General features: G+C 38.2%; 1 protein-coding gene across 5 annotated transcripts; it reads left to right on the top strand.

Annotated features, from left to right (window-relative positions):
* The first annotated feature begins 68 nt into the window (after positions 1-68).
* Positions 69-25373, top strand: RAD51AP1 (RAD51 associated protein 1). Of its 5 annotated transcripts, none has more exons than XM_037152905.2 (9): positions 69-195; positions 2129-2178; positions 3282-3423; positions 9987-10090; positions 13923-14009; positions 14578-14682; positions 18372-18530; positions 22387-22536; positions 25105-25373. In XM_037152905.2, exons 1-9 carry the CDS (start codon positions 179-181, stop codon positions 25239-25241), a joined length of 951 nt encoding a protein of 316 aa, XP_037008800.2. In that variant the 5' UTR covers positions 69-178; the 3' UTR covers positions 25242-25373. The 5 variants fall into 5 exon arrangements, with proteins under 5 accessions (XP_037008800.2, XP_037008799.2, XP_053518863.1 ...); XM_037152904.2 differs by having other exon boundaries at positions 14533-14682; XM_053662888.1 differs by lacking the exon at positions 18372-18530 and having other exon boundaries at positions 14533-14682.
* Positions 25374-26937: the final 1564 nt, after the last annotated feature.

Raw genomic sequence — 26937 nt, 5'->3', positions numbered from 1 at the left:
GCGTGAACAGACGAGGTGTTCGGCGGACGCAGGCGCGTTCGTAAGGATGCGGGTAATCATTGGAGGACTGTTGTCAGGGGGCGGGGAGATCTGCTCTCCGGGTTTGGGCGGGAATTGAAACCGCCTGTTCTGCCTACAAGAACGTTATAGTTCTAAATGTTCAGCTTTGAACGTAACCATGGTTCGGCCAGTGAGGTGAGTAGTTCAGGACACACGGCTGGGATGGTGAGAAAGAGCGGAAAACGCTGTTGGCATCTTCACCTACGCACGACTAAGAAGAGAGGGCCGAGTAGAACCGAGGGTAGCAATAGTGGGGTGGTGGAGTGGACGGTTAACGGGAAACTCTCCAGCTTCCCCTCAGGGCCACCCACTGTGCTCTTTTTCCATCTCCTTCCCTCCCTTCGCAGCAGTTGCCGTTTCTTGTATGCACCCCTCTCAAGTAAGACCTTGTTATGGTAATATTCCAACAGCCCTTTGCATTTAATCGAGCTCCTACTTACGTGCTATTTCATTTGTTCACATTTGATATGGCAATTTAGGCATCCCTGTTCTCGAGTTAAACTTCCAGGCATAAAGACCAGTTCACCTGGGTAGTGAGTGGAAGGATAATGCTCAAACCTAAGTCAACCTGGCTCCAGATTCTCCGTGCTTTCCATTATACTATTCGAAACTGTTTATTTAACCACAGTTGAGGCCTGCAGTCCGCCACTCATTCAGTAAAGTTATGAAATATATTTACTTTTATAGTAAATATAGGTGCAGAAGGTTACATTTTGACCAAGAGGTGAGGTAGCGGGGCCAAAAATAAACACTGCAATGTGAGAGAGAGTGAGGAGGAAAGCTCTAGTTTAAATAGGATATTTAGGATGTGTCTCTTTGAGCAGATAACCCCTGAGCTGAGGCATGAATAACAAGAAGAAGATAGCCAATGAAAATCTGGGGCAATCCAGGTAGAGGGAACAAGAGCCAAAGCCCTGAGATTGACCATATTTGGGGGACAGCAGGAAGGTCACTAAAGCTGTAGCATTCACTAGCAGTGGGGAGCATTGTAGGAGATTAGGTCAGAGGAATAGGTAGGGCCTTGCAGGATTTAGAAACAGTTTGGAGGCTATTGTATCATTTCACTGGACACTGGTTGGGTTGGGGTGTTACTGTGGACATGGAATGGGACAGATGAATTTGGAATATTGCATTTTGGAGTTACTGCTCTCAGAATTTGCTGATGAAGTAAGTGTGAGGGTAAGGGGGAAAATAATCACAGATGACTTGATATTTGTACTAGCTGAGCTGGGGAAGATCATGAAAAGGAACAGGTTCAGGAGGTGGGGCAGGGATCGAGAGTTCTGTTTTGAATGTGCTAAGTTTGAATGTAAAGGTGGTGAAAACATGATCCCTTTGCCTGGAATACCAGTTGTCATCATATGATTTGCACATCTTTTCAGGTCCCTGAGACCTCAGGAGGTCCGTGAGGTCAAAACTATTTTCATAATACTGTCATTACTTGCTGTTTTTAATTTTCCATTGTTTTCATTGTAATAGTGATCAAGTGGTTGGTACCTTTGTACAAGTCAAGGCAGTGGCACCAAACTGTAGGAGTAGTCATTGTATTCTTACTGCTACACACTCAGAATAAAAATTTAAAAAATAAATAAGAAGTGCCAGTTTCACTAAAAAATGTGCTTGATGAAGCAGTAAGAATTATATTGTCATAGTTTAACCATTGGGCATACTCTTTTAAGAGTTGATTTTATTTTACTATTATTTACTCCTAGGATTTACAAAGGGCTTTCTATATTCAGCTCTCAAAGTCCTTAATTCCAAAGAGTAGGGCAGTAACAAGAATATGCTTCATTTGAATGTTCTGTATGAGGAAACGAGAAGGATGCACAGAGCAGTACTACAGTTGTTGTCTTAAGGAAGCAAGCACACTTGTGAGTGGTGAGCTGAACTAGCCTCTTTTTCATGGAAAACCACTTTTTCTTGAAAGAACAATTAATATATTAGATTATTCACACTTCGGAATTTGGCAGAAGACAGAAAACTAGAATACCATTTCATTTAGTGCCCAGAGGGAGGAAATTATTTTTTTCACCTTTGCCTAAATGAAAAACTTCTGTCTTGGTCATAGGAATAAGAAACCAGTCAATTACTCACAGTTCGAGGACTCCGATGATGATGGTACGTAGTTTGTCTTAAAGATTTGGAGATCGTTTCCTCAGAAATGTGTGTGCATATGTGTATGTGTGTGTATATAATGTTGAACATATCGCCCAATTGCATATGACCTAGGTCTAGAAAAATAATTTTCTAAGCACTTGGGATAATTATGCTGATAATTACACTGACAAGAATTATGTAGATGAAATTGAAGGGCCAGGTAAAGTAGATCTATAGGTCCCCATACCTCAAAGTGAGGTTCGACTCCTTACTTTGGAGTAGAGACTGCTTTTTTTTTTTTTTTCTTTTGAGACACAAATATGTTACAGAATATAATGTGAAATCTTGGTTAATTGTACAATAAAACAAGGCCTTAAAGAAAGGCTTCAGTTATACTCTGTTCCATTATATGTTTACTTGTCTCTGCTATAAAGGGAACTTTGGTCAAAAAGTTTGAGAAATATGGGGTTAAGTTATGTTATCTTTGAAACAGGTTTTGTATTTCTCAGTCACCAGAGCTTTTTTGAGTCAAATACTTATTAATTCTGAGGTTTGAAGGAATGCTGTTTTGTCTTGGGCACAGCCTTAAATGGGTGTTAAGACTTAGGAGAAAATAATGTGGAATATAATTCATAGCCTTTTATCACTTCATCAATCTCACACCAAATATTTATAAATTACCAGTTATAGTCTAGACATCATGGGATAGAGATGGAGACAAGTCACAAGTTATTATATTCCTATATGAGGAAGCATATTACATACAACATGTATTAGTATGTGATTAAAACTACAGGTAACGTAATAGTATTCATACATGTGTCGTGTGAGTTTAAAAGCTACAGCAGCAGTTTTATGTTGAGTGTCTACAGAGATATGTCAGCTTTTTAGTGAATTGATTTTGGATAGATATTTAAGAAAATAAAGGCCATTAAAACAATTAAACGAGTGAGAATAACAACTATATATCAATAATATTTTTTAAATTGTGAAAAATAATTTGCTTAACCTCATAACTTGAACACACACCATAATAAATTTTAACTGCTAAGAAAATAATTTTATTAATTTCTTAGAAAAAGCAATTTTATATATTTTTTTATTTTTAATTCACACATGAATAGATGATTTTGTTTCTGCAACTGGACCTTTAAATAAGAAATCCAGAACAACACCAAAGGAATTAAAACTAGAGAGGCCAAAACTTAAATTAAAGAATCTCCAGAAAGAAGACATCCCATTACAAGAGAAAACTCCCCAAAAAAGGTGAGAGGTAAGACATACAGTAAATATATGATATCATATGTATTAATTTAAAAGACAGACAGCTCTGGCTGGATGGCTCAGTTGGTTGGAGCATCATCCCTTACACCAGAAAGGTTGTGGGTTTGATCCCTGGTCAGGGTAAGTATGGGGCACAGCCAATGGATGTTTCTCTCTCTCTCTCTGGCTTTCTCTTTCTCTCCCCCTTTCTCCCTTCTTCCCTTCCTTTCCTCCCTCTCTCCCTCCTTCTCTGTCAAAAAAAAAAAAAATCAATAAACATATCCTTGGGTGAGGATTTAAAATAAACAAACTAATAAAAAGAGAAACAGATTCAAACTTTTGGTTTAAATGTGTGCTCAAGTAGAGTCCTAGGTATATGCTACAGCCTATATGGTACAACCTTACAGGGGAACATCTCTTATAGGAGAACAGGGTTGTACCATTTATCCCCTCTGGCTTAAAAAAGAAATTTGTAAATACGTCAGGAAATATCCACTTAAATATTAAGGCAATTATACTTATAAAGTTTTGAAATTATAGCTTACTTTTACAGGACCCTGTCCTTGTCTCTCTGAAACCCTCAAGTCTTACAAGGCTACTACTTTGTTAAAAATTACATTTGTAAGGAAAATTTAATAAAGCTTAAAAACATGTATTTTCTACAAATAAGATATTTTCTCTTTATATTGTTAAGACTTGTCAGCAGTGAGAAAATCCTGCAGTTTCTAGACTAATCCTGGAATTCCATCAGTTAGCACCAAGAGGGAAGATAGGGTGAGGGAAGTCCTGAGAGATGCAAAACTTGCAATATGGAGAGGAGATGGACAGAAGTGTATTAATAAGTGGAACATGGGGCATGTGATGGTTTACTACTACAAGTATGAGAAAAGTTAATTAACAGTGAGACTCTGCCCTGGCTGGTGTGCCTCAGTGGACTGAACGCTGGCCTGTGGATCAAAAGGTTGGCAGTTGGAATCCTGGTCAGGGCACTTGCCTGGGTTGCAGGCCAAATCCCCAGTTGGCAACCCATCAGTGTATCTCCTACACATTGACGTTTCTCTCCCTCTCTTTATCCCTCCCACCTCTCTAAAAATAAATAAATAAAATATATATTTTTTAAAGTCACTTAGCTCATGTCATTCTCTTTACTTTTCTTCCTCTCAATTTTTTGAGCTTCTTGGACTACACTTTAAATATAGTGGGGGGGGGGGGGAAACAACCCACAAAGTGGGAGAAAGTATTTGCATATCATATAATCAATGAGGGATTTGTATTTAGAATTTTTAAAGAACTCTCACAACTCAACAATGAAAAGAATAATAATCCAATTGAAAAATAGGGCAAAAGATTTGAGTAGATATTTCTCCAAAAAAAGGATATGCAAATGGCTAATAAGCACATGAAAAGATGCTCAACATCCTTAGCTGTCAGGGAAATGCAAATCAAAACCACAGTGAGATAATATGTCATACTCACTAGGATGGCAATAATTTAAAAAGATAGATAATAACAAGTGTTAAGAAAGATCTGGAGAAATTAGAACCTTTATACATTGTGGCTAGGAATGTAAAGTGGTGCACCTACATAAGAATACAGAGTAGTAGTTCTTCAAAATGTTAAACAAAGGTGCATGATCCAGCCTAGACATATGAAGGGGGACCAAAAAAAAACCAAAAAAACCCCGGAGTTATCTTTGGGAGTGCAGACCCCTTGTATAGGCTTCTTTCGCTAGGTTAGTGTTCTAGAAACCCATCTGTATCAGTGTACCAGCTGGTGTTGTTGTGAGAGGCTGAGTGCAACTTCAGTGACTTTTTTGAAGACTTTCAACGTTTCTCCATTTTATGTTGGGTGATTTATGAGTGCACCTGCTCACACTATGCTGAGTGTTCAGCAGTTTTTGACCCAAAAAATATGACCTCCCTGTGCCTCTATTTACTTGATCTTTCCGCAAGCGACTTCATTTTACCAGTATGGAAGAGGTGAAACAGAAAAATGGCAGAAGCGCTAAAAGGCATCAAAATAGACGAGTTCAGAAACTGTTTTAAGCAGTGAAAAAAGACATCTCTATAGGTGTATTACATCAAGTTGAGAATATTTTGAAGGTGACTGAAGTTTAAACATGTAAGAATAAATACACAATTTTTTGTAAGTAAATTCCGGTTTTGGGGGGACTCCCCCTTGTATATTCAAGAGAAATGAAAACCCATATCCACACAAAAAAACCTGTGCATGAATGTAGCAGCATTATTCAGAAGAGCCAAAAAATGAAAGCATCCAAATGTCTTCTCAACTGATGAAAAGATAACATGGTATTTATCCATGCAGTGGAAGACTATTTAGTGACAAAAAGAAGTGAAGTACTGATATATACACTACAGCGTAGATGAACCTTGAAAACATGCTGATGGAAAGAAGCTAGGTACAAAAGGCCACATGTTTTGTGATCCCATTAATACAATGTGTCCACAATAGTTTAAGTCCATAGGAATAGAAAGTAAATTAGTGGTTGCCAGATGCTGCGCAGTGGTTAATGGGGAGTGAATGCTAATGGATACAGGGTTTCTTTATGGGGCTGATTATACAGGTTTCAGGTGTGTAATTCTATAACATCATCCACAATGTTCACCACCCCAAGTCAAGTCTTCATCTGTCACTATTTACCCTCCCCCATACCCTCTATCACTGCCCCCTTCCTTCACCTCATCTCAGCAATCACCATACTGCTGTTCTTGTCCATGAGTTTTTTCTTTCACTCAGTCCCTCCTCCCTTCCCCCACACACAGTCCCCCCCAACCCCGACAGCTGTCAGCCTGCCCTCTCTATGAGACTGTCTCTGTTTTTCTTGTTAGTTCAGTTTGTTCATTAAATTCCACATATGACTGAGATCATGTAGTATTTGTCTTTCTCTGCCTGGCTTATTTCACTTAGCATAATACTCTCAAGTTCTATCTATGCTGATGCAAAGGATAAGATTTCCTTCTTTCTTACTGCCAAGTAGTATTCCACTGTGTAAATGTAGCACAGCTTTTTTTATCCACTCATCTGCTCATGGACACTTGGCTGCTTCTGAATCTTGACTATTATAAATAACGTTGCAATGAACATAGAGGGGCATGTGTTCTTTTGAAATAGTGTTGTGGGTTTCCTCAGGTAGATTCCTGGAAGTAGTATCTTGAGTATCTTGAGCAGTTCCATTTTCAATTTTTGGAGATAACACCACACTACTTCACACAGTAGTTGCACAAATCTGCATTCCCACCACCATGCACAAATGTTCCACTTTTCCTCACATCCTCACCACTTGTTGTTGTTGATTTATTGATAATAGCAATTCTGACAGGTATAAGATGATATCTCATGGTGGTTTTAATTTCCATTTCTCTGATGATTAGTGACATTGAGCATCTTTTCATGTCTATTGGCCATATGTATGTCCTCTTTAGAGAAGTGTCTATTCAGGTCTTTTGCCCATTTTTAATTGGATTGTTTGTTTTTTGAGTCATATAAATTCTTTTTTTTTTAAATTTTTTTATTGATTATGCTGTTACAGTTGTTCTATTCCCCCTTTCATTCCCCTCCACCCTACCCCCATCCCCACCATTACCCCCCCTTTAGTTTATGACCATGTGTCTCCAGTCCTTTAGATTCTATATTTCCCATGCTATTCTTGCCCCCCCATCTATTTTCTATCTACTGTCTATGCTACTTATTTTCTGTACCTTCTCCTCCTCCCACTCCCCTGTTGCTAACCCTCCTTGAGATCTTCATTTCTATGTTTCCACTCCTGATCTAGCTGTCCTTTTAGTTTGCTTTTGTTTTAGGTGTGGTTGTTAATAACTGTGAGTTTGTTGTCCTTTCACTGTTCATGTTTCTTTAACTTTTTCTTAATAAGTCCCTTTAACATTTCCTATAATAAGGGCTTGGTGATGATGAACTCCTTGAATCTGATCTTATCTGAGAAGCACTTTATCTGTCCTTCCATTCTAAATGAAAGTTTTGCTGGATAGAGCAGTCTTGGTTGTAGGTCTTTGGATTTCATGACTTGGAATACCTCTTTCCAGCCCCTTCTTGCCTGGAAGGTCTCTTTTGAGAAATCCACTGACAGTCTGATGGGGACTCCTTTGTAGGTGACTGTCCCCTTAGCTCTTGCTGCTTCTAGGATTCTCTCCTTCATTTTAATTTTGGCTAATGTAATTATGATGTGCCTTGGTGTGTTCCTTCTTGGGTCCAACTTCTTTGGGACTCTCTGAGCTTCCTGGATTTCCTGGAAGTCTATTTCTTTGCCAGGTTGGGGAAATTCTCCTTTATTATTTGTTCAAATAAGTTTTCCACTGGTGGCTGTGCCTTTCCCCCTTCTGGTACCCCTATAATTCGGATGTTGGAGCGTTTAAAGATGTCCTGGAGGTTCCTAAGACTCTCCTCATTTCTTTGAATTCTTGCTTCTTAACTCTTTTCTGTTTGGCCATTATTTGCTTTCTTCTGGCCCACTCCATTGATTTGAGTCCCAGTTTCCTTTTCATTGTTATTGGTGTCCTGTGCAATTCTATTCATTTCAATTAGTTTCGCCTTCATATATTTGTCTAATTTGTCAGTATAATCAACCAGTTCTGTGAGGATCCTGATGACCAGTGTTTTAAACTGTGCGTCTGAGAGTTTTGCTATTTCTTCATTGCTTAGATCTATAGGTTCTGGGGCTTTGAGATCTTCTTGCGCCATTTTTGGTCTGTTCGCGCCCTTTAAGTGTGAGAAGTGGCGCCTTGGACTCCCAGGTTGCTGGGTTGTGACGCTGTAGGTGGGGGCGTGGTCAGAGTGGGAAAATGGCGACCCCCTCTGCTGTTTCTCACAGCTGGGTGAGGAGCAGCACCTTAGGTGGTTCACCTGGGCCGGGCCACTCAGAGTTGCTGGGTTGTGATGCTGTATGTGGAGGTGGGGTCAGAGCAGGGAAATGGCGGCGCTCTCCCTGCCACTTGCCGCGGGGACCTGCTGGGTCCCGGTCCAATCGCCCACTCCCTCGCCTGTCCACCCGCGCACAAATGTAGGAGGACAGTCAACACGTAGCCCTGCTCCCCCGCTGTCTCCTCCGAGGTCACTCGCTCACTAGGTCCAACCCTGCGCCTGGATTCTGCGCGCCTGAGTCCGTCTGACCGAGTCCTCCTGTGCAACCCCACTTCACCAGCGGCTGGTTTCTCCCTGTACCGGTCAAGCTGAAGAATTTGTTGTTAACGGACTTCCGAAAAGTTCAATTTTCCGTGTTCTGGCTGTGTTTTCTGTTGCTAATATATAGTTGTCTCTAAACTTGGTTGTGTGAGAAGGCACGGCACATCCACCTATGCCTCCATCTTGGCGGAAGAGGCTTGAGTCTTATAAATTCTTTATAAATTTTGGATATTAACTTTTCAGATGTATTATTGGTAAATATGTTCTGCCATTCAGTTGATTGTCTTTTCATTTTCTTGATTTCCTTTGCTGTGCAAAAACGTTTTAGTTTGATACAGCCCCATTTCTTTTTTTTTTTTCTTTTGTTTCCCTTGCCCAAGGAGATACAGCAGGGAAAAACATACCGCTATGAGAAATGTCTGAGACTTTACTGCCTATATTTTACGATAGGATTTTTATGGCTTGAAGTCTAACATTTATTTCTTTAATACATTTTGAGTTTATTCTGTTTGCTGTAAGAAGGTGGTTTAGTTTTATTTTTTTTGCATGTGTCTGTCCTGTGTTCCCAACACCATTTATTGAATGGACTGTCTTTACTTCATTGTATGTTTTTGTTGTCTGTCAAATATTAATTGACTGTAAAATCATGAGTTTATTTCTACACTTTCTACTCTGTTCCATTGATCTATATGTCTGTTTTTATGACCGTAAAAATCTAAAATAAATCATTCAAGGTACATCTCAGTATTTCCTCCTTTTTGCAACCTTTCCTTATCTGTTTTTGATTTCCTCTTACATACCATAGCACTTTTCACTACCTTGAGTAGGAGACATCATAATTTCCTTATGTGGGATAATTGTTAGTATGTCCTACACTCCTCATTAATTGAAGACTCCTTGATGGTACTTTTGTGTCCTGTCTAGTGCAGCACCCCATACACAGTAAGTACTTGGAAAAATATTTGTTAAAGTCTAGATTGGGAGGAACAGATGTAAAATTTTTTTAAATTAAATGTAAAACCTATGATAGCTACCTGAGGAGGTGTGGGTGCAATCAAGCATGACTCTAAGTGGAGGTGATCTTTGAGCCAGGTCTTCATTCTAGGTTGAGCAGGTGATTCCCACCTGGGTGGAACTGGTGGTGAGGACAAACGTTACAGTGAACAGAAATAGTAAGTGCAGCAGCACATGCTGCTTCTGTTTCAAATCTCTTACACGAGCTCTAACACGACACTGTGACATTTTAGATATACTTAAAGGTCAATTATGATTATGATTATTGTTTAAAAACATTTTTGTGAGGTTAGCAGCTCTTAAATAGTAATTCAGGAAATTCTCACATTTTTCTGTGTAATTGAGATTGAGCATTTAAAAAACTCATTATTATTATTATCGTGTGTCTCTTCTAGGATGGCTCTAGATGACAAGCTCTACCAGAGAGACTTAGAAGTTGCACTAGCATTATCAGTGAAGGAAATTCCAACAGTAACCATTGATTTGGAGGACTCTCAAGGTAAAAGTAACTTTATTTTCTATATATTTATCTCTGTAACCTTCTCATTGCTTTTCTAATCATTTCTTCGGATGAGCTTTCACAGAGGAAAAAGTAATATTGTAATACTTTGGACTATAAATAGTGCAATTTGAACAGGGTATAATTAGATTCAGTTGTTTATTCTGTTGCACAAATCTCATACATACATTCATATATACATATATACATACAACTCTGCTGAACACCCAAAATAAACTTGAGGATGTGGGCTCTGAGCTTCGATGTCCAAATTACATTCTTGTATACAATGAAAATTTCATTTTTTGATCAAACGAATTGATCTATACAGTCTTAACAATCTACTTTCTCTCAAAATTTAAATTAGTTAAACATGACCTAATGATGATAATTTTTATTATTTACAAAGGTCAAATGTATTAATGTGGTTAGCAAGCTGAGTAGACTTAAGGGATCTGTGGTTCTGGAGTTCTCTGTATTTCTGTCCTTTTGAGTTTTCTGACAATTGTCATGGGTGCGAATACTGACATGCTGGAGAGGCAGAAATCATTATTGCTGGAAGACACTTTGAACTTCTAAAATGCTTTTTTCAAAAAAACATTATATTTTATTAATTATGCTATTACAGTTGTTTCAGTTTTTTCCTTTTACCCTGTTCCAGCCCCCCACCCCACTCCCTCATACAATCTCCCCATCATAGTCCATGTCCTTGGTTCATTCATAGGTGCTCATTAGCTACTCTATTTCCTATGCCAAACTTTATATACCCATGACTGTTCTGTAACTACTAATTGGTACTCCTTAATCCCTTCACCTTTTTCTCCTACTCTCCCTACCACCTTTCTTCTGGCAAACATCAAACTGTTCTCTGTATCTATGATTCTGTTTCTGTTCTGCTTATTTATTTATTTTGTTCTATAGATTCAGTTGTTGTTAGATATGTATTTGTTGCCATTTTATTGTTCATATTTTTGATCTTCTTAAAGAAAACCCTTTAATGTTTTAGCTTATCTGGGAAGCTTTTGATCTGCCCTTCCATTCTAAATGATAACTTTGCTTGGTAGAGCAATCTTGGTTGTAGGCCCTTGCTTTTCATCACTTTGACTATTTCTTGCCAGTCCCTTCTAGCCTTCAGTTTCTTTTTCAGCTGACAGTCTTATGGGACTCCCTCGTAAGTAACTGACTTCTTTTCTCTTGCTGCTTTTAAGATTCTGTCTTTGTATTTAACCTTTGGTATTTAACCTTTAGTGTGTCTTGGAGTGGGCCATTTAGCATCCATCTTGTTTGGGACTCTGATTTCTGGATTTGTATGTCTATTTCCTTCACCAGTTTAGGGAAGCTTTCTTTCATTATTTTTTCAAGTAAGTTTCCAATTTCTTGTTCTTTCTCTTCTTCTGGAACCCTATGATGCAATGGTGGAATGCTTGAAGTTGTCCCAGAGACTCCTTACACTACTTTTGTTTTTCTGCATTCTTTTTCCAGTTAGCAATAATTGCACCTCTGATAAACCTCATTGGATACAATACGGCCACTGCACAAATCTGGATTATTTTTTCTTCTTGCTGTTCTGGCTGGGTGTTTTCTGCTTTCTTATATTCCAAATCACTGATTGATTCTCATCTTCATCCACTCTACTGTTGATTTCCTGTAAATTGTTCTTTATTTTAATCAGTGTATCCTTCATTTCTGACTGGTTATTTTTTATGAATTCCATGTCTTTTTTTATGCTCTTGAAGTTCTCACTACGTTCGCTGAGAATCCTTATAACCAGTGAACTCTGCATCTAGTAGATTGCTTGTCTCCATTTTGTTTAGCTCTTTCCCTGGAGTTTTGTTCTGTTCTTTGTTTTGTTCATTTTGGCCATGATTCTTTGTCTCGTCATTTTGGCAGCCTCCCTGTTTGTTTCTATGTATTAGGTAGAGCTGCTACACATCCCAGGCTTGGTAGAGTGGCCTAATGTAGTAGGGGCCCAATAGGGTCCAGTTGAACAGCCTCCCCTATTACCCAAGCTGGGTACTTGAGGTATGCCCACTGAATGGGCTATGTACACCCTCCTTTTGTAGTTGAGCCTTGATTGCTGTTGGCACATCCAAGGTCTTCCACCACCTATGTTCTGTTTGGGGTCACACAGCATAAGCTACAAAGTGATCTGCAGATGGCTGCTGCCTTTGCTGGGCTTTGAGGTCCCTAGGTGAGGCTGAGGTGTCAGTGAGGCTGGCTGCTACTAGTGTCCAGCCAGGGGCAACTTGGCAACAGGTACAGGAGCTTGCTGAAGCCAGAGGCTGCTCGTTTGAGATAATTTAGGATAATCTTAGCATGAGCCAAAACACACTATTCAGATGGAAAAGCCACTGGAAGCAACTTGTGTGGTCCAAAAGTTAGGTGGGGCAGGGCCTCAGGGAATCACCAGGGTGGGGCCAATAGTGTGAGCCAGGTTGATATAGTCTCAGATATGGCACCTGCCTCCCAGCTTGGTGATTCTGTGGTGGGAAGGCTCAGAAGAGGGACAGTGGCCTCTGCCAGAACTTCTTTCTGGGAGAAAGCTATCCCCCAGCTCTTGCCCTGGTGCCAGACAGTTAGTTCCATTCTTCCCCATTTGTCTCTGATATCTTACAGTCTGCTGCCCCCACACTGGATCTCAGAGGGAGTGGATCTGCCAGGGAGTCCAGCAGTTTGTCTTCTGCAGCCTCAATCCCCTCTGGTTTTTACAGCCAGAAGTTATGGCAACTTCCCCTTCTGGCACTGGAACCCTGAGCTGAGGGGCCTGGTGTGGGGCCGGGACCCCTCACTCATGAGATATCCCTCCCGATTTTATCCGCCACGTGTGGGTATGGGACCATTCTACAATCTGCTCCTCCTAGCAGCCTTGTAGTTTTTCTTCAATTCCGTAGTTGTAGGACTTCCATTTACCTCAGTTTCTGACAGTTTTGAATGATAGTTGTTCTGTAGTTTAGTTGTAATTTTGATGTTCTGCAAGGAAGTGAGCCATGTTTCCTATACCTCCATCTTAAAGTATTTTTTGGATTAAATTGTTTTGCTTTAAACTTCCTTATTGTTGGAGGATATTTTTAGCCCATTAGTTTATGTAGGGGTATGGATTTTTTAAAATCAGTATTGCCTCCTGTATAAAAATAAATGAGACAGTGTTGATTAGGGGACTTTTAGTAATCAGGAATCATAGAAACTTTTAAAATGTTGTATATCAAAATTAAAAAAGTAAAATTCATCTTTTCTCCTATAAGAGACTGTAGAATGTATAGCAGAATTTCTTTGGAAGTACAACTTCTCATAGAATAATATACTTTATAGCTGGGATTTAATGGTACCAATTATAATAACTCAAAGTTTTATTAAAGTATTTTAGATCATTTTAAGGTATTATAATGATTGATAAGTCTCTATGCTAGTGAAAACATGGATTTGCCTACACAGAAAGAACAGTTACTATTTATTGACTATTTCCTATGTACTGGGCACTACAGTAAGCAGTTTCCACATGTGATTAACATTTAATCCCCCACAATAACCCCATTTAAACTTTACACTATTTTTATCTTCATATTATATATGAGGAGAGAATAAACAACTTTCCTTTGGTCACATAGGCAATTGAAGTGGTAGAGCCTAAATTTGAACTTCAATCTAATTAACTCTGATTTCAGAGCCCAAACTCCTAACACTATGCTAGCCTCTCCAAGTAAAGCACCAGTTTGAGTTTGGATCATCTCTATATATACCTGGACACTATTACATTTAGCACTAATCTTCCTACTCTTAGACATTGGTTGATTAAGGTACATCTGTTTTTTTCTTACATCTTCCTTATATTTAGGCAATGAAAAACGTGGCAATGGTGAAACAGAAAGAATGGATAAGTCTCCCCATATGTCCAATTGCAGTGTAGCCAGTGATTATTTAGGTAAGTTTTTTATAGTAATAATAATATTTATTTATTACAACAGTGCTGTTTTCTGACTTATATTTAAATTCCTGAAATTGTAGCTAGAACCAGGTTTTTAAATTTTGTCAAAGTTCTCTTAATCTCTTTTTTAGGTTTCTCTCTGTTTTGGCTTTCTTCTCTTTTACCGTAGACCCAGTTTGTTTCCCGGTAAAGGTCAGGAGTACCCAGGGCTTCTAAACAGAAGCAGTTGGCCACTGAAGAAAGCAGTTATATCTTCCTAGCTCTAGTTTGAAAATTCGTGGGGAAAGACACTCTCATTTTGGGTCCTGTACTTATTCTTAAACCAGACAGTGTTGCCAGGAGGCAGGTGTATGATGACTGGCCCAGATTGGGCTATGTGGTGTATTACTAGAAGCAGGGGAAGGATGAAGCTGTACAAATAAAAACAACAGATACAATAGGAGTCTACTCTCAGTTCTTTAAATATTACCATCACAAAGAGTTTTTGCATTGAATTTTGTGCCTGAATCTTGTCCTGAAGATTTGGACAAGATTACTGAGGAAGGTGCTTCTCATGGTGCTCAAGGGAAAAGAAAAGCAGCATCTAAAGCGGTCGTGCAACAGAGGAAGATTCTTTTGGAAGGCAGTGATGGTGACAGTGCTAACAACTCTGAACCAGACTATGACACTGGTAAGTTACATCCTACCTCAAAATTAATTCTATGGAGATTCAACAATACTATGGTCTCTAAGAACATAAAATGTCCTTAGGGACCATTAATGTATGCAAAGCGCTGTGTTAAATGCAACCTGAGGAAAACACAGGACAGTTAAGTTCAGCTATTGCATTTGGGGGAGAGCTTTAACTGGAGATGACCTGTAAGCCATGTGTTGAAAAATAAGTAGCATTTAGGCATACTACAGGGGTAAAATAGCATTTCTGACTGATAGCATAAATAGTGGGATACATGAGTACATGTACAAGAGTTCAGTCAGGTCTGTATAGAAGAATGCTGTAGAAAAGGCTCAAGAGGCATGCAGGCACTAGATCTTGGAGCATCTCAGACCCATTCTATAAAGTGTAGACTTTTTTCTGTGAGTAGTAGAAATTAATAAATTATTTTGGATAGAAGTGATATGAGATCTGAACTTCTGGATAAGATGGAGGCACAGGTAGGTACACTTAGATTAATCACAGAACTAAAAGAAAGACAACAACAAATTTAAAAACAAAAAACAACCAGAACTGACAGAAAATTGAACTCTGCATGGAACTCTGACAACCAAGGTGTTAAAAAAGAAACATTCATTCAAACTGGTGGGAGGGGTGGTGACAGGCAGCCAGGATGGAGAGGATGCACTGTAAGGAGACAGACCAGGCTGGGCAAGGTGGCAACTGACAGACCAGGTTGCCCCACTGTTCACAAGGAGATAAGTCAGGAAGAATGACTGGGAAGTGAGATAGACAACACAAGCCAGGGTTCCAGCATGGGGAAACTAAAGTTGCAAGAACCTGTGGCTATAAAAACTTGTGTGAGGCTGGCTGGAGAAACTCCCAGGCTCATAAGAGAGTTCATTGGAGAGACCCACAGGGTCCTAGAATGTACACATAACCACCCACCCGGGAATCAGCAACAGAAGGGCCCAATTTGCATGTGGGTAATGGGGGAAGTGTCTGAAAGCTGCCTGGAGCCCAGCAGTCAGCATTGTTCCCTCTCTGACCCCTCCCCCACATACAGCACCAAAGTGCAATGATGTGGCTTGCACTGCCCTGGCAAATACCTAAGGCTTTGCCCCTTATGATGTAACAGGTGCACCAAGACAAAGAAATATGGGCCAAATGAGAGAACAGATCAAAAGTCCAGAAGAAGAACTAAGCGATGAGGAGATAGCCAACCTATCAGATGCAGAGATCAAAACACTGATAATCAAGTTGCTCATACAAAATATTGAGTGCAGACACAAAATAGAGGAAGCAGTATAGGCTATGCAAAGTGAAATAAGGAAAGATATACAGGGAATCAACAGTAAAGGGAAGGAAACTGGGACTCAAATCAACAATTTGGAACAGATGGAAGAAATAAACATCTAACCAGAACAGAATGAAGAAACAAGAATTCAAAAAAATGAGAAGAAGCTTAGGAACCTCCAAGGTAACTTTAAATGTTCCAACATCTAAATCATAGGGGTGCCAGAAGGAGAAGAGGAAGAGTAAGAGATTGAAAACTTATTTGAAAAAAATAAGGAGAACCAACTGAAGTTCTAGGTTCAAGGTGAGCAGAGGCCATTGTCCCTTTTCTAAACAATGTTGGCAAGCTAGTGCCATAACTGAGACTCCATCAACCTGGCTAACACTGTTTGACCTGCCTTGGAGGTCTCCAGAGACTTGCTCTACACAACTTACAGGCTCACCCATGATATTTTTCCGTATGAATGACTGGTTGTGGCTCAATTTTCACAACTTCCTAAATCCTCTCAAACAAGCAACCATTGGCCTCAGCCCTAGGGATGGCACTAATAGCAGCCAGTCTAGATTCACAGCTTGGCTTGGGAATCTCCAAGCCCAGCATGGAGTAGCAGCCATCTCAGAATACTTTATAGTTCAGACAGGGTGACTCCAGGCAAAACACAGGTTGGCGTTGACCTTAGCCTTTACCACCCAGGGAAACCCGAAGGCCTGAACACCCAGTGGACAGCTACAGACCACATTGGAGTACCACCACCCTGCCCCTGCACAGCTGATCCTCCATGGAAGGCAGTAAGTGGTGAGTGGTCACAGCCAGTCCTCGCAGCTGACTGGTTTGGGCAAATCCTTCCCATTGACCTACCAGCAGCAACCAAGGCTCAACTACAAGAGGAGGTTGTACTTAGCCCACACATAGGGTGCACCTTAAGTACCCAGCTTAGGTGATAAGGGAGACTGAGCCACTGGACCCCATGGGACACCTATTATATTAGGCCACACTACCAAGACACATACTCAAAGCAGCTCTACCTAATGCATAGAAACAAACACAGGCTGCCAAAACGAGGAAACAAACATGCCCCAAATGAAAGAACAGATCAAAACTCCATAAAAGAGCTAAATGAAATGGAGATAAGCAATCTGTCAGATGCAGAGTTGCAAACACTGGTTATAAGGATGCTCAAGGAACTCGGTGAGGACCTCAATAGCATAAAAAAGATCCAGGCAGAAATTAAGAACATGCTGATGGAAATAAAGAACAATTTATAAGGAAGAAACAGTAGAGTGGATGAAGCCAAGAATCAAATCAATGATTTGGAACTTAAGGAAGGAAAAAACAGCCAATACAGAACAACAAGAAGAAAAAAGAATCCTCCAAAATAAGGATAGTATAAGCAGCCTCTGGGACAGCTTCAAGCATTGCAACATTTATATCGTACAGGTGCCAGAAGAAGAGAAAGAGCAAGAATTTGTAAACTCATTTAGAAAAACAACGAAAGAAGACTTCCCTAATTTGGTAAAGGAGATAGACATGCAAATCCAGGAAGCACAGAAAGTCCCAAACAAGATGGATACAAAGAGGCCCACTCCCAGACACATCATAAGGAAAATGTCAAAGGTTAAATACAAAGAGAGAATCTTAAAAGCAGCAACAGAAAAGCAGTTAGTTACTTACAGGGGACTTCCCATAAGACTATCAGATTTCTCAAAAAAAACTTTGCAGGCTAGAAGGGAATGGCAAGGCATTCAAAGTCATGAAAAGCAGGTACCTACAACCAGGACTGCTCTACACAGCTAAGCTATCATTAAAATCAACAGGTAAATAAAGAGCTTTCCAAATAATAGAAAATTAAAGGAGTCCATCATCACCAAACCACTGTTATATGAAATGTTAAAGGTACTTATTTAAGAAAAAGAAGATCAAAACTATGAGCAATAAAATGGCAAAAAAAAGACATATCTATCATCAGTTGTCTCTAAAAACCAGACAAGCAAACAAGCATAACAGAGACAGAATCATGGATAGGGAGAATGTTTTGATGGTTGCCAGATGGGAGGAAGTATGAGGGAATGGGTGAGGAAGTGAGAGGATTAAGAATTACAAATAGGTAGTTATAAGATAGCCATGGGGATGTAAAGTTTAGTATAGGAAATGGAGTAGCCCAAGAACTTATACGCAGGACCCATAGACATGAATAATTGCCTGAGGGAGGGGGGTTCCTGGGTGGAGGTGGTAATGGGGAAAATCAGGACAACTATAAAAGCATAATCAATAAAATATAATTAAAAAAATAATACAATAATCAGTAAGTAATAATACAAGAAGAAAATCTGTTGCAAGAGCTGTAGATAAAGTCAAGGCCATAAAAGCCTCACTTTTTATAACAAAGGTAGAGTATATTATCTTCTTTTAGGTGAAGATTCTGAGGATGATTCTGATATTAGTGAGAGTGAAGATAATGATGAAGAATTCACTATGAGAAAAAGTAAAGAAATTAAAAAGAAAGAAGTGAAGGTTAAATCCCCAGTTGAAAAGAAAGAGAAGAAACCTAAATCCAAATGTAATGCATTAGGTAAGCTTAGTTCAAAACACTTTGTAAAGAAAATGTATTTGGTTTATTTAATTGGTTTTTCTTATCTTTGCCTTTGTTCTCCTTAAAAGTTTGCCATTGTTCATTTCTATGTAGTTAAAATGCATAGAAGAAAGCAGAGTGGGGTGGGAAAAAGAACAACAAACAAGACTAGTAAGTTCCACTACAAGTCTAGCACTTTCTGTAATTCCCTCCCTTTAGCACTGACAACCGCCCTCTCAGATAGCTGTTATCGCCTGCATTTTCCAGTGAGAAAATGGAGGCTCCGGGAGGTTAAATAATTTGTTGGAATTCTTACAACTAATAAGTAGGGGACTGGGATTTGCACCCAGGTTTGTTCATTCAGGGCCGGAACTCTATCCACTGGACCACATTTTCTTCAAGCAATTAATTAAACAGGCAACTTTGCATGATTCTAACATCTTGCTTTCGTGCTTGATTAATCTTTGATTTGAGAATCCTTCTACCACATGTTTAGGGCCTTTTTGTTTTTCTCAAAACAAATTCTGTTACAAACCATTTTTTTACAGTAAAACTTTTGCAATTTGTGACAATTTGAACATAGAATACCTGCTTCTTCTGTAAAAGAAGTTAGGATGTTTTTAACTTATATGATAGATTATTATAACATGTAACTTTCATTAACTTGATTCGTTTTACATATATATATATTTATGTCCTATTTGCTCAATATAAATGCTTTTGAAACTAAAATTTCCATTATACAGACTGCATTTATTAATGGTGGGAATTGCTCGTCTTTTATACCATGGTGTTGAGTACTTGCTAAGAAATAAGAATTATATGCTGATTGAGTCATAGTCTTCTCTCCACTGTATTCTGAATTAGGTCTTAATTATTTTTTTAATTGATAGATATATTTCCCAGAAATTACATTTCAAATGTAGAGGTTTTTAGAGATAAAGTTGTGTATTAGTTTCCAATTGCTACTGTAAAAAATTACCACAGACTCAGTGGCTGAGAATACCACAGTGTATTATTTTACAGTTCTGCAGATCACACGCTAAAATTGTTTCTCGCTGGGGTAAAGTCAGGCTATCAGTAAGCTGTGCTCTGCGGAGGCTGTAGGGGACATCTATTTCCGTGCCTTTTTCTGCTTCTAGAGGCCGCCTTTGTGCTTTGATGAGATTCCCACTTCAATCTCTGAGGCCAGCAATGGCAGGCACTTTTTTTACCTCCCATTGCACTCACGCTCATTCCTGCTTCTTAGTCTTACTTATAAGGACCCTTGTGAGAACATTGGGCCCATGCAGATACTTCAGGAAAATCTCCCCACTTCAAGATCCTTAACTTAAAGGCTCCTGCTGAGACCCTTTGTTGTGTAAGGTAACATATGCAAATGTTCTGGGAATTGTGATATAGACATTTTTGAAGGGCCATTTTTCTGCCTACCACAAGCTAATATGAAAACATCATTAACAGTTTGAATATATTTTATATATTTTTAGATATCTCTGCTTCCTCCCCAAGACACTAAATACTAAAAATAAAATTTTAGTTTCCAAGTTGCAATTTACTTTACAAAGGTTTTTATATATTTTGGAACAAATTGCTTCACAAAGAATTTTAATATATAGTATTAGAAGTATAATTTAACTCCTAAGTAATGGGATAAAGAATGAGAAAAGATAGATTATATTTCTAGTTCTAATAATGTATTGAATAACCTTTGAAAGTCTGCCATCTGGTACATTATAATTTTTTTCCTTGGAGAAAATTGCAAGATTTGCACTGTTCAATGTGGTAGCCACTAACTACTTGTAACTATATTACGTTTGTGTTCATTAAAGTTAAATAAAATTAGAGATCAGTTCTTTGATTTTGCTAGTCACATTTCAAGTGCTCAGTAACAATATGTGGCTAGCGGCTAGCACATAGGGCAGCACAAAATACACATTTCCATCATCACAAAAAGGTTCTGTTGAACAGTGCTGATCTAGGGAACATGTGTTAATATTAAGACTATATAGTGAAAATTTTCATATTCATCTGCATTTGGGATACCCCTTAGGTAACTCAAAGCAAGCATAATCTGAAAGCAAATTTAGATTTTACCTCTCTTCCTCCCTTTATTTTCCACCCCTCCCCCCAAAAACCCAAGCTGACTTCCATCCTTGTGTTTATTCTCTGGAGTCAGGCAGCACCAAGCAGTGTGCTGACAGGAACTTACGTGTTATGGTTGTTTCATCTCCATCACCACCTCCCCTGTCTAATTACTAAAAAATGCCTAATCTGCTATTTTTCCCCTCCTTTTCCCTCTTAGTTCAGGCACTTATCACCTCTCACTTGGCCTAACATAAGAGCCTTCTCAGAGGTCCACTTGCCATTCATTACCGTCAGAAAGATGTTTTCAAAATGCATGTACTCCTGAGAGAAATTAATGCATGACTCCTTCACTGGTATGCATGCTCTCTATCAACGATCTGCACCTTGTCCATACCTCTCACCTTTCCAGCCCTTGCCATTCTGGCTGTGGCTATACTGAGCCAGTAGCTGATTCTGGAACTTGGTGCATCCTCTGGCTTTGTTCTTACTCCCTCTGCCTGGAAAACTTCCTCTACCCTTTCAGCCTTGATTTGTTTCAAATTAATCTCACCCACCTCCCTGTGACTTCTAAACTTATGTTGATATACACAGAGTAGATGTTTTCTTTGACTGTGCTCATCTCCAGAGTCTGTCATATCTTTCTTATCACTCTGCATTATATATGTCTCATTATTCAGTGCCCTTTCACTGGAGTCCAGTGACTGGACCATGGAAATTCCTTGGGAGCAGGATCCACGAGTTATGTTCTTTGTGGCCCTAGAGCCTAATATAGGGTGTGGCCCTAGACCCTAGTATAGAGCCTAATGTTTTCTCACAGATCTATCCTGATGAGCAACTGTTGTATAATGTTTAGAAGGATAAACTTGGGAGTCAGACCTGGTTCCTAATCCTGGTTATAACATTTACTAGAGACCAAACTGTGGCAGACTCTGGTCAGCAGAGTCTGCCTGTTGTGACCAATAAGAATTCTTATTGGTCTCTAAGAATTTCTCTACAGCAATCCTGTGGAGAAAAAGGGGACAGCATGGCCATTCTCTCAAGGGGAGAGTGCCTCGACCCTTGCCTACACAGGCTTTTATTGTTTTCCTTGGATCTTACATCAAAGAAGGATTTATTATCTATTACATAGAAAGAGTATTGTCTACATTTTAGGTACAGTCAAGGAAATAAAAATAACATATGCAGAAGGGAAAGGCAGTGAGCTTATTATCTCTGTCCTTGAGAAAATTCACACAGGCTTTGGAAATTACCTTGAAGATAGACAATACACATTTATTATTTCAGACTAGGGTGATGGAGTTTTAGCAAGAACAAGCCATAACAGTCTGTATGCATTTTCTAGGCCTGAGTCCCACGGGAAAACTTGTTTTGAAGGTCTGGTTCCTGCCTACCACTTTGCTTCTGTAGGTTTTCCATACAGAGCTGAGTCATATTTAGCAGACCAAAACAACCCTGCATCAAACTATAGGCATTTTGCCTAACCTCTCTGTTTCCTTCTGTGACAGTGAAGACAGTAATATTTGTATTAGAGTTGCTCTAAGGATTAAAGATAATGTATATAATATTTTTGCTGCATTGCATATCATATAAATGTTCATAAAAGATGGCTATTCTGAGGCTCTCAATAAATGTTTATTGAATAATAAGAGTTTTTGAAGATGATATTGCCTTTTTAATATTTATAAGATTATATAACTATAACTTTTACACATTCATGCTAGGTTTAATGTTCATCTAAAACAAACTATTTTATGTGTATTTTTCAAATAAGTGACTTCAGTAGACTCTGCTCCACCTGTCATCAAATCAAAATCTCAGCCTTCACCAAAAAAGGTTTCTCATTCTTCAGAGGCTTCTAGGAAACCATCGCAAATATGCAGTCCTTCAGCTGAAATCAAGAGACCTAAGTGGGTCCCACCAGGTATGGTATATTGATTGGTCAAGGGGAGGTTCTTGGAAAATTATTACTGGTTGATTGTTTTCCTAGTTGTAATGTTACACATATTATTACCTTTTCTTCAAAACCAAGGTTTTGCCTTTTCTCATCATTTTGTCATTCCCTCATATTGAGCATTCAGATTATTAGTTTTTTAATGTTATAAACAAGGTTGCAATGAGCACAGACAACCTTATTTTAGAAGTCTGTGGTTATATCCTGATTATTTTCTTAGGATAAATTCCTGGTAGGAGAATTACAGTGTCAAAGAGTGTTACCATGTAAGATTTCTGATTTACGTTTTTGGCAGCAAATCTGTTTGCTCAAGACCTGCTGACCTCCATAGTCTAACTGGAGCATCAGGGCCCATACATGGGAGTTCCAGCACTTAACAAACACCCTAGCAAACTCAACCTCCCTGTTCATACAAACTTGACCTCTTTTTGTTTTCTTTTTTTTCACAGCCAAGTCTCACTGATGCTTCAAGAATTCTTTGACTTTCACACTGCTTGACATTACTAAAACTCTAATCCAGCCCTGTTCATTTTATACCCAAACTGTTGGTGATTTGCTTCCTAACTAGTTCTGTCTCCACTTTCCCTTGTCCAGTTATTAATTGCTCCTTAAACACAGAGCCTCTTTTTATCCAGTTTTCTTTTTCTAGTGTGTTTTTCTTCATTTGTCACCTTAACCCTCTCTTTTGAGTCATCCTATGGCTGCTCAGGTTTACTTTACTTCTTTCTAGTGACATTTCGTGATTGGTCCACAGCGGTAGCTCTCCTAGTCATAACTAGCTATTAACAGACAGATTTAAGTCTGAGACATGATTATTTAATTTCTCAGTCTTCATTTCCTTGGAAATACTAGGCACTGTATAGTGTTTAAAGACTTTTCTGATTAAAAAAAAATCTAAGATTTTAATGAGGACTTAAAAGTGTTTTGGAGAAGGAGAGGAGGTTGTAACTAAATTAATGATGCCATGTCATTTAAAGGATAATCCTTAGTGTATTTCTGAGAACAATTAGTGATTCCCCAAAAATGGAATTTAAAAGAAGTAATAAAATGACTAGAAATTGAAAGGTAGTATAATCCAAAATATAAAAAGGAACTACAGCAACAACATGGAATGGATGGATAAACTGAATATCACAAAGCACAAAGTGGGTATTGAGTCATTGTGTGAAAGGGTAGGGCAAGTAATGGGAGGGCATTGGGCCCGGGCACAAGCTTGAGTTCGTGGGGACCCTGTGCCCATTGGAGGGAAGCAGCTGTTGCTCAGCTCCAGCTGATCAGCTACCCGCAGGGTTATTGGCCTATTATTTCCAGATCTGATTCTTACTTCAAGAAAAGCTAGAAATTGGCTTTTTTAAATGGGAAATCTAGTTTTTAAAACTTGACCTTTTTTTTTTTTTTTTTTTTTTTTTTAACACCATGTGGACGACACAATATATCTGAGAGCTAGATTTTACCCTCAGGTTTCCAGTTAATTACTGTTTTATTTAAGTGTGAGAAGACCACCAAGATCCCAGTAGGAAAATCAGCCAAGGACATGAACATACTAATGCTCCCAAGAAATACAACTAGAAATAAGTGTGAAAAAAATTTCAGTCTCACTGGTAATTAAGGAAATGTAAGTTAAAATAATAAATACCATCTTATATCTACCAAAATAGAAAGTAATAAAGCAGTATAATCCAGGACACCTTGGGGGAGCAGATATAATTATTTACTATAAATTTATAATCCGTTTATGGGACAGCTTGATAGGAGTCATAAAAATAAACCTGTCCTTTGGGAATTTATTACTTAAGAATTCAAGAGAAGAGAAAAGTAGTAAGTGGTCAGATTTGTATAACTATATAAAAATGGTGACAAATGAAACAGTCTGAAAGTTTTTCAGAACAGCTTGAACTATGGCAAACACATGAATGAACAATGATGAATAAGGTGGTTCGCAACATGGAAGTGTTTATAAGTCTTCACTTACATAAAGTGCACACAGTTGGTCTGTGTACAGTCGTGATCGACTATAAACCATTTATGTGGGTAAATTTTGAAATTTAATACTCAATAGAAATAATCGATATGTTAGAGTGGTAGTATAAATGAAGCCAGTATAAATAAATAAAAACAGTATTTGTCATGTTTAAAGTGATATAGTATTTGAAAAAATAGATTATTTTAAAGGAGTACTTGTAAAAATTGCAGGATTTTTAAAAATACATTAGATTTTTCTACTGTTTTAGAAATGAGGATTGCATTCATTTTTTCCCCCATTACCACCAATGTTATTGGCTCCCAGTTTATCTGTTTCAGCCTTTACGCTTAAAATTTTGGTATCATGACCTTGCCTTCTGGGATGTTTGAAAGTAGGTGATACTATAGTTTTTCTGCTCTTTAGTACTTTCCATTACTTTGATCTTGTTTATAACTTGATAGAAGCTGTATAGAAGAATAATGCTTAACTGCATTTATTGCTTCATTTATTTTATAAGTTCATTTTTGTTGAGAGGTTTCTAACATCATCAGCATTGGTGATATGTTTTCTTTCAGCGATATCCGGAAGCAGCAGCACCAGCAGCAGTCCACTGGCAGGGGTGTCTGTTAAGTCTCCAAATCAGAGTCTCCGCCTTGGCTTGTCTAGATTAGCACGAGTTAAACCTTTGCACCCAAATGCCGTTAGTAGCTGAGTGTGGTGGTGAAGAAATGTGTGGTTAAGAGAATCACAGTTTGACGAGTGTGTTTATATTTTATTTGTATTTATATTTGAAGAGGGCATTGTATTATAAAGGAATTGTTTAACATAAATTATCTTTACCTCTTTTGTGATTATGTTCTCTGAAAAGCTCTTCAAGACTTCAGTAACAGCAAGATTGTTTATAAGAATTATCTTGTAATGTCATTTCCTTCTGAAGAACATATTCTATATTCCTATGTGTAGTAAGTCATTGTCATTAAGTAGTTTTCTCTTTGAAATGGAGGTAGTCCACATTACCTCCAAAAAAACAGGTAGTACTGTTTTTTTCTAGCAACATGAGGTTTCTTTCTAGCTTTGACTAGTTTTATGGCACCTTAACTTTGTTCAGAGTTGATCTAGCAAAAGAAAACATCCTCATCTTTTATAGGAGACATTTCTGAAATATGTTACTTAAACTATATTGTCAGTTTTATTGCCAAGATGTTTATTACTTTAGCCAAATGTTTTAAAGTAAGAATTCTTTAAGAATGATTTTATACATTAAAACATTTGCTAAAATATGGCATGTATGTCTCCTACTTAGATATTGATGGTTATTGTATAGCAAATAGAATTCGTGACATTTTATGAAGCTCTCATTGTCAAAACCTTTAATAAACATGAAAAAGTTTTGATAAACTCTTCCTATCACCATTGTATCCACCTGTCTCTGTCTGCATTTCATGATGAAGTGAATGCTTAGCAAAAAACAAGAACATTTTGTTGTAAATATAAGGGGCGGGGGCTGTTCAAGTAATCACTTTTTGTTAAGTCATTGCATTAGAGGGTGGATGTCAAGTGCCTACCTAGATATTAGATAATTTAGCATTTCAGGAAACTTAGATATGAATTTGTTGTGAATACAAATAGTGGTAGATATTTTATATTTATGGTGAGAATTTCAACCAACTCCTGTCACTTTTAAATAAAATTTCTTCAAGTTGCATTAACCATTAAAAAATGTATAATATGTAGCTCAGTTCTTGGATTATGGAAACGTCCATGTTAATATAAAAATAAGTAATTTAGAATTATAATTAAAGTGAGCATTTGCTTATTGCTATTGATCATTTTTTTATTATCTAGTGTAAATTTTTATACTGTCATATATCACCTCACCCATTCCCTCCCTCCTTTTTAAACACAGTTTGCAGTTACACAGTATTGGGATGCCCTGTATGACTCAGTTCAACAGTAAACACGTATTAAGTTTTTACTGAATTCATTGATTAATCATCTGGTACCAGCTTTATGAACCTGTTTTGTCCATGTTATTAATAGTTTGTATTGAAAATTACCAAAAACTGCGTTAAAGTGGCCTTGTAGAAAGCATTAACGAGCTTTCTGTCGACAGATCCAGTGCATGTTTTTCTCATCTAATCTTACAGACCCTATTCATCATACTCTGCATAATACATTTTATTTCCTGGGCTCACATAATAATATTCTTCCATCATTTTCTCCCCACCTCCCTACTTGCTCTTCATTATTTTGCAGCTTCTAATCTTTTGTGTCACCTACACCCATTCCTCCTACCACAGTGTCATATTTTCTGTGATTCTTTTTCTTCTGCCCCTTAAATAAGGAGTTAAAAAAGCTTAGGTGATTTTAAGCTCCAGTGATCACCTCTGTGACGGTGACTGTGAAGT

Source organism: Artibeus jamaicensis, unplaced genomic scaffold (genome assembly GCF_021234435.1).
Source record: "Artibeus jamaicensis isolate MK-2021 breed Jamaican fruit bat unplaced genomic scaffold, CSHL_Jam_final contig_1028, whole genome shotgun sequence".
Lineage (NCBI taxonomy): Eukaryota > Metazoa > Chordata > Mammalia > Chiroptera > Phyllostomidae > Artibeus > Artibeus jamaicensis.
This window is presented reverse-complemented; position numbering and strand designations above follow the sequence as displayed.